Genomic DNA, 11,256 nt, shown 5'->3' on the forward strand with positions numbered 1-11,256 from the left:
GAGGAAGAAAAACATGGGCACCAGAAACAGGAAAGAGAGAAAAAGCTGAAAAATAGAACCTGAGAGGCAAAGAATAAAGAATAATAATAAAAAAGATAGAAAACAGAAATAATAATAATAATAATATTTTTAAAACAGACAAAAACAAATAAACCAAAAAGAAAAAGAAAATCTGGGCAGGGTGGGGCAGGGCACCCAGGCTCCATTGGAGCATACAGACTGGGATGGAATTCCTGCCAGCCCAGAAGGTAGATGAGAGTGAGGGATGGCCGCACCTCCATTCACCAAGAGGGTGTGGGGTATGGAGTAACAAGGAGAATATCACATTTTCCCAGTCATTTGCGTCTGGAATGTCCTTGGGGGTCTCCAGCAAGTGGAGCCTATTCTTAGGTGCCTGGAATCTGAGAGAACACTGTTACTTTAATTATCCAAAATGGTCAAATTGCTTGTAAATATTCAAAATGGCTGTGCACTCCAGGCAGCCAAAATGCCACAGCTCATCTCATCTCCTTCTTCGCTGCTTCTTGTTTTATTCACCAGCCTCCTTTTATTCATCAGCCACCTGTGCAGTCCTCTGTGCAGCCCCTGGCTAGCAGAGCCAATTTTTAGGTTAACTCTTAGGTCCTAACACCACTTGGCCATGTCCAAGCTGTCCATGCTGTCAGGATCACTGACAGACTGCAGTTCCGTATGTCTCCTTTTTCAGTGTTTTCATGCAGGTTCTTCTACTAGTTGGAGTTTAGTCCACTTCTATATCCTTCCTTTCAAAGGTCAGGGATCCATGATTACCTTCTGTCTCTATGTTAATTGGTTCCCCTTTTCTTTGTTGAAGAGGGTCTGTATAGTTTGTCTGCCCCTTCCTCCATCTTACCGGAACTCCCCCTGTACTTTGTTAAATTTATCCTTAAGTATTTATTTTTGGTGATGTTGCAAATGATACTCTTTAAAATTTCAAATTGTAATTCCTTCTTGTTGGCATATGGAAATCAGTTGATTTCTGAATATTGATTTATAAACTAAGATCATTCATTAGGTCTGTTGTTGTTGTTAAGTGCAATCGAGTTGGCTTCAACTCATAGTGACCCTATATACAACAGAATGAAACCCTGCCTGGTCATGTCCCATCCTCACAATCCTTGCTGTAATTTATCCCATCATTGAAGCCAAGGGGAAGACCCTCAGCAAGAAGGATTGATACAGTGGCTGGAACGATGGGCTCAAATATAGCAAGGATTGTGAGGCTGGCCTAAGACCAGACAGTGTTTTGTTCTGTTGTATATAGGGTTGCTATGAGTCAGAGCCGACTTGATGACACCTAACAACAAAGCTTTACTCCATCCATGTCATTAAGGTCGACTTGACTTTAAGGCGACAGCTCTTCCCCAGTCCTGTTTTGATATCCTGACAACCTGCGGGGCTCATCTTCCGGCACTATGTCAGGCAGCATTTCAGGGCTATTCATAAAGTATTCCAGTAATATATAAGACAATGTGTGACTGTGTTCATAAGGTTTTCACTGGCCCAATTTTTCAGAAGTGGATGGTCCCATCCTTCTTCCCAGGTCTGGTAGTTTTGTTTTTATTTTTAGATTCCTTGAAATTTTCTATGTAAATGATCATGTTGTTTGCAAATAAGACATAGTTTTACTCCTTCCTTTCCAGTCTTCCTTGTCTTTCTTTTCCTTCCCATGTTGTATGGGCTTTTCCTTGCCATGTTGTGTGGACTAATACCTTTAGTATAATGTTGAATAAAAGTGGTGAAAGTGAACATCCTTGCCTTGTTCCTAAACTTAGTGGGAAAGCATTCATACTGTCACCATTAAAAATGAGGTATTTTGGTACCTGCATGGCAGAAATGGTTAAGCACTGTACTACTAACTGAAACGTTGACAGAAGGGCTTGGAATCTGCTTATGAAAAGTCAGTCTTGAAAACCCTATGGAGTACAGTTCTAGTCTGCACACATGGGGTTGCTATGAGTCAGAATTGGCTCTAGGCAACTTGTTTTGTTTTTGATTTGGTAGGCTTTTCATAGGTGCTGTTTGTCAGCATGAGGAAATTCCCTTATGGTCTTAGTTTGCTAAGAATATGTATCATGAATGCATGTTGAATTTTGTCAGATGTTTTATTTAACTTTTGTGGTTACTCAGCAATTGTTCATTTATCATTTAGCATGTGTCCAGCACATTTTGGGTGAATAAACTTATGCTCTGGCATTCTAGCAGGTGAGATGTTCATACAGATGATATATTCATTCAATATATATTGAGCAATCACTACATACAAGGCACTGTTCTAGAGAATTAAAATATGATATGCCTTAATTTTGAGTACATACTAAAAGTTAAGGGAGGAAGCTGCTCCGTAGCTACCCAACTATATCCCCTCAAGACTTGCCATTATTAAGCCTGCAGGCCTAGTTTCCAGTTGCCAGCATTTGCCTCTCTTTTCCTAAGGGTTTACACTGGGAGTTGGAAGCCCCTTTGTTCCATATCCAGCTGGCCAGAAGTGCCTAGAAATTAATGCTTCCCAAGAACTGCCTTCAACCAGTTACTGACAAGGGAGTTGATGTGGAAATACTCCAGTTTCCTCATTCCTTAGGTGAGGTAACTCTGAACACAAGTTCTACACTTGTGGAATTAACCACCACCCATACATGTGTCACTAGTAACCTGTCTTGTGCTGTTGTTCTTTTAACATCCAGTCTGTTTCACTCAATATTGGCAATATTTGAATTTGTGATCCTTAAACAAGAAGGTGTTCAAAATCCCCCTCAGGTTTAAGATTCTTTGATTCCATCCACCCTATAGAAGTGTCAGTGAAAGAATAAACTACTTCCAAATACAGTTATGTTTGTCATTGTTGATGTCCTACCACATGTACAATTCCCCTGTAGCTGTTCCCACCTCAGCCAGCTGCTTCTCTCTTCTTTGCCCAAGGGCTGTCTCTGGCACTGCTGAAGCAAGAAGACCCATTTGGAAGTGAAGGGGTGCTGATGCTCACAGAGCAGCCCTTCATCAATGCAAATGGGAGTTGGTAGATAAATGCCCCAAGCCTCTCCTCTTAGCCTCCAGTGGGCCAATCATGAGACATGTTCCCTGATCTAACTGAGAAAGCATGGAATCCAGCCCAGTTGTCTATAGCAGTAACCACTCAGTAACACATACTTTGTCTTCTTTCTCTTTCCTGTCCATTCCCTGCACTCCTACTTTGTTGCCATTACTTTCCAAATAAATTCTCTGCAGCCAGGTACTTATCTCAGGCTCTACTTTTGTGGGAACCCAAACTAAGATAACATATCCTGAGGAAACTCATCACTAGGAGAAAGAAACATTGGTCACAAAGACCATAGCTACTTATGTCTTTTCAGTCAAATGTTTAGATAATGGTACATGACACTATGTGGACCTTTTAAAAATTCAGGGTGAATAATGGCATTTCTATTCCACAGTTCAGATGAAAGAACTCAAGATCCAAAATAGACATCTTCAAACAAGGGTTTTCTCCAGTGTTATTTCTAATTACAGAAGACAGCCTCCTAACCTCTTTTAAATGTGGGTTACTTGTAACAAGTTTAAATTCTATGAATAATAATCCAATGTTCTTTCCTGATTCTGTTGAGGTGATTGTATGAGTTTTCTTTTTTTGCCTAGTAATATGTAAAGTAAAATTGATTTATTTTTCAATACATTTTTGAGCTAAACTGTACCTGGTCATGAGGTATTATCTTTGTAATACATTGTAGCATTTGATATGTAAAATTCTCTAGAGATTTTTTTGTGTCTATTTTCATGAGAAAGATTTTCTTATAGTTTTCATTCCCTGTCATGTTTTTTGTCTTGCTTTGCTATCAGGGCAATACTGGCTCATAGAATTAATTGGAGTGTGTTCCTGCCTCTTCTGTTTCCTGAAAGAGTTTGTAAAGAATTGGCATGATTTCTTTCATTCCCCAGAGTACTACTGACAAAGGCTCCAGTGTATGGTTTGGGAAAACAGCAAGCATTTATAACACAGCTTACAGTTTAAATTTTAATTTTAGATATAATGTTCCACAAAATTAATTGACCATTTCCTACCATGGTCTACCACCATGATGCTGACATATTTTATTCTCTTCACATTTCCCTAACTAAATTAAACAGGAGTTCTGACTGGATCAATGTTTAATCAAAATAAAGATGTCTGCATTTGGAATGGTTCTTGGAATATAGTATAGAGTATAAGTAAATGAATTAATGAATACCTTATCATTTAGATTTTTCAAATTACTGAGCAATTTGCTAAGACCAGAGCTCTAGAGACATTCCTGACTATTAAATATATATCTGTGTGCTTCAAAAATATGGTAAAAGTAAAATTAATTTATATTTTTGTATATTTTATTCAAACTTTAACATGTCTTTCACACAGTGTTTATTAGATGTACAAATATATTTTGTAAAATATCTGTCAGCTTTTAACATTCATAATTTATTTTTAAACTATTATTATTTAGGAAATAATTCAGTAAAAAGCAAACATCTTAAATAGCAAGTATAGAAATACAAGAATTATTCTCTCATAACTTTGTTTGATTAAAAATATTATCCTTGAATCATCACTTATGGTTTATTTCAACATTTGTCAACTAATTCTAACCAAAATCTATCAATCTCACGTACTAATTAGATCTAAAGAAGAATAGAAGAATCCAAGGGTGAGAGGGCCTGAGAATATAAGACCCCACTGAGACTTGCAGAGGAAATTACTGAAATGTATTCCTGGTTGAGCTAAATCCTCTACAGTTGTTGATGATTACTTGAAGCGCTTCCTCCATTCTTTCCATTGTAGAATATTTGGGGAGGTCCAGGATATTATGACATGTTAATGCTCTTATGTGATCACATTCCTGGAAAGTTTCAGGACAGCGAAATACTATTCCACTTTTCTTTATACCTTTTACATTCAGCCTATCACTTCCTGTAAGGAAAACTAGAAAAGAATAAAATACAGTTAATATTTTTCATAAAAAGAATAAAACTTAAAATGGAGAAAATGAATCACCTCCTTGATTAAATAATTTGAATCCTGGCGCAGAAAGTACTATACAGGGCCATATAGAGTGTAGAAAAATCATGAAATTTGATCATTGTCCTCATAATCCACAGTCTAGGTGTGGTCAAAATACAATGGAGGAAAAGATAACAGCAAGATATAAGAAGTTTGATTTGGCTCAAGAGGAAGTACGAGATAAAGGGCCTAATGGAGGGACTGAGAGCAGGCAGAAAGACAGCAAGCAGGAGTAGTCAGGGAGAGTTCACAAAGATCATAATTAACTAGCTTCTCAAGAAGAAAGGGATTTATAGAGGCAGAGAGAAGTTGTGTGGTAGAAAATGGTTAAGATAAAGCCAAATGTGGGAAGATGTAAGGTCAACTCACTGAATGTACAAACAATAAAACTGTTGGGCTGAAAAGGTTTCATGTAAGAGAGAAGATTGGAAAGGTAGTTTGGACTTCTGGAGAAGTTGAAATGTCATCCAACATCCTCACTTGCTGTTATTGTTTGTTGTTAAGTGTGGTGGAGTCGTCTCCTACGCTTAGTGACTTTATGTACAACAGAATGAAACACTGCCCGGTCCTGTGCCATCCTCATGATCTTTGTAATACCTAAGCCCATTGTTGCAGCCACTGTATCAATCCATCTTGTTGAGGGCCTTCCCCGTTTTCACTGACCCTCCACTTTACCAAGTGTGGTAGTTAAGCTTGTTTGTCAACTTGGCTGGGCCTGACTGAGTGGCTGGGCAGCTGGATGTAGAATTCCCCGTGATGAGACCGGTAATCAATTCCATGGTGGAATCTACTGTGAGCAGCTGAGTAGCTGCCTTAGGGATGTGGTCTGGTTCCTATATATAAGGAGAAGCCTTGGGGAATGGTCGCTAGCTTATGGCATACTTGAACCCTGCATTTAGCTGTGCCATTATTCAGCATTCTGCCAAGCTCTGCTGACCTTGGTACTTTCAAAGGACTTGAATTCATGGCCTACCATGTGGTTTGGTAAGATTGGGACCATGCTTTTTTACTTGTCAGTCTCAGCAGCCAGCAGCTGTCTGAGTGAAGAATAGCCTCTAGCTTCAGTGAACCAGGAACAGGAGGCAGAGTTGAAACCCATGGGTGAGGGACTTTCACCCAGCCCCTAGAGCCTGGCAATTTGAACTCGGACTTAAAGCCTCCAAACTGTTAGAGAATAAACTCCTGTTTGTTCGGGCCATCCCATTGGTGGTATATTCTTTTCACAGTGGCACTAGGAAACCATAACACCAAGCATTATATCCTTCTCCAGGGAATGGGTCCTTCTAACATAACCAAAGTAGGTGAGATGAAGTTTGGCCCTTCTTGCTTCCAAGGATCATTCTGGCTGCACTTCTTCCAGGACAGATTTGTTTACTTCTTTTAGCAGTCCATGGTACTGTCAGCATTCTTTGCCAGCACCACAACTCAAAAGGATCAACTCTTCTTTGGTCTTCCTTATTCATTGTCCCGCTCTCACGTGCATAAGAGGTGATTGAAAATACCATGGCTTGTGTCAGGCACACCTTAGTCTTCAAGGAGATACCTTTGCTCTTCAGAACCTGAAAGAGGTCTTTTGGAGCTAATTTGCCCAATGCATATGTTGTTTGACTGCTTGACTACTGCTCTCATTGGTGTTGATTGTAGAACCAAGTGATATGAAGTCTTTAACAACTTCAGTCTTTTGTCTTTTTATCATGATGCTGTTTATTGGTCCCATTGTGAAGATTTTTGTTTTCTTTATATTGAGATGTAATCCATACTGCAGACTATAGTCTTTAATCTTCTCCAGTAAGTACTTCAAGACATCCTCACTTTCACCAAGCAAAGTTGTGTCGTCTGCATATCGCAGGTTGTTAATGAGTCTTCCTCCAATCTTGATGCCATGTTCTTCTTCATATAGTCCAGCTTCATGGATTATTTGTTTAGCATACAGATTGAACAAGTAGGGTGAAAGGATACAAACATGATGCACTCCCTTCTTGATTTTAAACCATGCAGTATCCCCTTGTTCTATTCAAATGACAGCCTCCTGGTCTATGTACAGGTTCCTCATGAATGCAATTAAATGTCCTGGAATTCCCATTCTTCTCAATGTTACCCATAATTTGTTATGATCCACACAATTGAAAGCTTTTGCATAGTCAATAAAACAGAAGTAAACATCTTTCTGGTATTCTTTGTTTTCAGCCAAGATCCATCTAACATCAGCAATGATATCCCTTGTTCCACATCCTCTTCTGAATCCAGCTTGCATTTCTGGAAGTTCTCTGTCAATATACTGCTGCAGCCATTTTTGAATTTTCTTCAGTAAGATTTTACTTGCATGTGATATTAATATTGTATGCTAATTTCCACATTCTGTGGGATCACACTTTTTGGAATGGGTACAAATATGGATCTCTTCCAGTCAGTTGGCGAGGTAGCTGTCTTCCAAATCTCTTGGCATAGCTGAGTGAGTGCCTCCAGCACAGCATCTATTTGTTGAAACGTCTCAATGTGTGTTCTGCCAATTCCTTCAGTGCAGCCTCAGCTTCTTTTCCTTCAGTACCACTGGTTCTTGATCATGTGCCACCTTCTGAAATGAATGGAGACCTACCAGTTCTTTTTGGTACAGTGACTCTGTGTATTCCTTCCATCTTCTTTTGATGATTCTTCCATCATTCAATATTTTGCCCGTAGAATCTCTCAATATTGCAACTTGAGGCTTAAATTTTTTCTTCACTACTTTCAGCTTGAGAAATGTCGAGCGTGTTCTTCCCTTTTGGTTTTCAAACTCCCGGTCTTTGCTAATTTCATTATAGTAATTGGTTTTGTCTGCTCAAGCTACTGTTTGAAATCTTCTGTTCAGCTCTTTTATCTTGTCATTTCTTCCATTTGCTTTAGCTACTCTTTCCTCAAAGGCAAGTTTCAGAGTCTCTTCTGACATCCATTTGGTCTTTTCTTCCTTTTCTGTCTTTTCAATGACCTTTTACTTTCTTCGTGGATGATGTTCTTGATGACATCCCACAATTCTTCTGGTTTTCAGTCACTGGTATGCAATACATCAAATCTATTCTTTAGACGGTCTCTAAATTCAAAAGGGATATAATCAAGGTTAGGAGCTCTGGTAGCATAGTGCCTAAGGCACTTGACTGCTAACCAGAAGGCTGGTGGTTCAAACCCACCAACCAGTCCTCAGAAGGAAGCTTGGGCAATCCTACTTCTGTAGTTATACTGCCTCAGAAACCCAAGGAGGGGTCACTATGAGTCGGGAATGACTCAACGACACATAAAAACAACAACAACATAATCAAGGTTATATTTTGGCTCTCATGGACTTGTGTGAATTTTCTTCAGCTTCATCTTGAACTTGCAGATGAGCAGTTGATGGTCTGTTCCACAGTCAGTTCTTGGTCTTGTTTTGGGTGAAGATACTGAGCTTCTCCATTGTGTCTTACCATAGATGTAGTCAGTCTGATTCCTTGTACTCCATCTGGTGAAGTCCATGTGTATAGCCACCGTTTATGTTGTTGAAAAAAGGTATTTGCCCTGAATAAATCGTTGATCTTGCAAAATCTATCATGCGATCGCCAGCATTATTTCTATCACCAAGGCAATATTTTCTGACTACCAGTGATTCTTCTTTGTTTCCAACTTTTGCATTTCAATCCCCAGTGATAATCAACACATCTTGATTGCATGTTTGGTTAATTTCAGACTGCAGAAGTTGGTAAAAAAAAATCTTCAATTTCCTCATCTTTGGCTTTGGTGGTTGGTGCATAGTTTTGAAAAATAATGTTATTAACTGATGTTCCTTGTAGGCATATGGATATTATCCTATCACTGACAGCATTATACTTCAGGACAGATCTTGAAACATTCTTTGTGACAATGAGTGCCATGACATTCCTCTTCAATTTGTCATTCCCGGCATAGTAGAACACATGGTTGTCTGATTCAAAATGGCCAAAACCAGTCCTTTTCAGCTCATTAATGCCTAGGATGTCGATCTCTATGCCTTCCATTTCATTTTTGACAACTTCCAATATTCTTAGATTTATACTTCATACATTCCATGTTCTGATTATTAATGGATGTTTGCAGCTGTTTCTTCTCATTTTATGTCATGCTACATCAGCAAATGGAGGTCCCAAAAGCTTTGCTTCATCCATATCATTAAGGTCAGCTTCACTCTGAGGAGGCAGCTCTTCCCCACTCATATTTGGAATGACTTCCCACCTGAGGGGCTTATCTTTTGGCACTATATCAGACAGTGTTTCAGGGCTATTCATAAAGTCTTCCAGTAATATATCAGACAGTGTCTCACTGCCATTCGTAAGGTTTTCATTGGCCAATTCTTTGCGAACATCCTTAGTAGCAATAAAAATAGCAAGAAGATAAATAGGTATTTTAGGAAAAGGTGATTATTATGGATTGAATTGTATCCCCAAAAAATATGTGTTATAAATTCTAACCTCTATACCTGTGGTTTTAATCTTATTTGAGAATGGTTGTCTCACTTACGTTAATGATGCATGATTACAGTAGGGTGTATCTTGAGTTAATCTCTTTTGAGATATAAAAGAAACTAAACAAACAAGGTAGCAAAAAGGGATGGGGGAAGAAAAATGCCAAGCAACATGTAGATCTCCAAGAAACCAGGAAACAAGCTGAAGAGAAAAATGACCTTCCCCCACAGTCAACAGAGGGAGAAAACCTTGAATTTGGACTTCTAGCCTTCTAAGCTATAAGAAAATAAATTTCTGTTTGTTAAAGCCATCCACTTGTGATATTCCAGTATTGGAACACTAGGTAACTAAGACAGTGATGAAATGGGATGAGAAGATAAGAGTCATTAAATCTGTCCTAGGGAAGACTGAGGATTCCAACCAAGAGACATTCTTGTACTGTGAAGTTACATAGCTTAGTGATCAAGAGCCTGGGCTTTAGAGTCAGCCTGTTGGGTTCAAATTTTGGTTCTGACACTAACTAGCTGTCTGAGTATGAGCAAACTACTAAATGCTCTAAGCTTCTTTTTCCTTATGTCTGAAATAGGAAAAAATAATATTACCTGACTCATAGAATGATCAGTGTAGTTCCTGGCACAGAGTAAGCAGGCAATAAATGCTATTGTTGTTAATATTATCCTCTGTTGTTACTGCTATTATTATTTCTAAAAGAATATTAGAGACAGTTTATATAATCCTGAGACATAGATAATTAAATGAAAAATGCTTGATAAAGAGTCAACTGGATTCTCCTGTAATCCAGAGTTTCTGGAGTCATAGAGGCTGGATGAACTCCCAAAACTGATGCCCTGAGATAATCTTTAAAACCTTAAACCAAAATATCCCCTAACGTCTTCTGAAAACTAAACAATACTTTAGGTTAACTAGTAAAGAATGCCTACCTTGATATTATGCTTTTTTAAGAACGATCTATATGGGATCAAATTGACAAGAGCAATTTGAAAGATTAGATAGGAAATTTAGGGAGAAATGAGTTTATGTTAATCAGAAAAGGAGGGTGAGAATGGCTGCATAAACTGAAGAATGTAATCAGTGTTACTAAACTGTACATGCAGAAATTGTTTATGTTGTGCTGTGTATATTCTCAGCAACAACAGCAACAAATAAATCACATTTTAAAGAAGAGTAAACTGGACTGAGGAAAGAGGACACAATCTGAAAACTATAGGTGGTATTAGAATCAGTGTAGAAAAGGCAGTAGAATATCAATATATTATCGCTATTATTATCTTAATAAGAAAGAAACTTATATAAAAGAAAGAAGGCAAGGGACCTGAGTTCTAACAGTTATTCTGCCCTTAACACATAATTCACCATTAATAATGACTTTATCATAAGTAAGATTTTATATATATACAAATATATATATGTGTGTGTGTGTGTGTGTGTATCTATCTATCTATACACACACACACACACACACACACGGGAGCTCTGGTGGCATAGTGCCTAAGGCACTTGACTGCTAACCAGAAGGCTGCGGTTCAAACCCACCAGCCACTCCTCGGAAGGAAGGTTGGGCAATCTACTTCTGTAGTGACACTGCCTCAGAAACCCAAGGAGGGGTCCTATAAGTCGGGCCGATTCAACGGCACATAACAACAACAACATATATACACACAAACATACCTTTCAAAAGCTTCTCATTGTCCTTATGATAAATTCCAAATCTACTTAACAAGGATTATATATATATATATA

At 38.4% G+C, this 11,256-nt stretch overlaps 1 protein-coding gene across 1 annotated transcript in view; it reads right to left on the reverse strand.

The window, feature by feature from the left end:
- Positions 1–4,742: 4,742 nt before the first annotated feature.
- HERC6 (HECT and RLD domain containing E3 ubiquitin protein ligase family member 6) overlaps positions 4,743–11,256 on the reverse strand; it is a 98,405-nt gene continuing 91,891 nt past the window's right edge. The window contains exon 23 of the mRNA XM_007951711.2: positions 4,743–4,969. Coding sequence (XP_007949902.1) covers positions 4,743–4,969 — 227 coding nt within the window. The remainder of the gene's footprint in view (positions 4,970–11,256) is intronic.

This window comes from Orycteropus afer, unplaced genomic scaffold (assembly GCF_000298275.1).
Source record: "Orycteropus afer afer isolate SDZICR_OR568_19922 unplaced genomic scaffold, OryAfe1.0 scaffold00309, whole genome shotgun sequence".
NCBI classification, from domain to species: Eukaryota; Metazoa; Chordata; class Mammalia; order Tubulidentata; family Orycteropodidae; genus Orycteropus; species Orycteropus afer.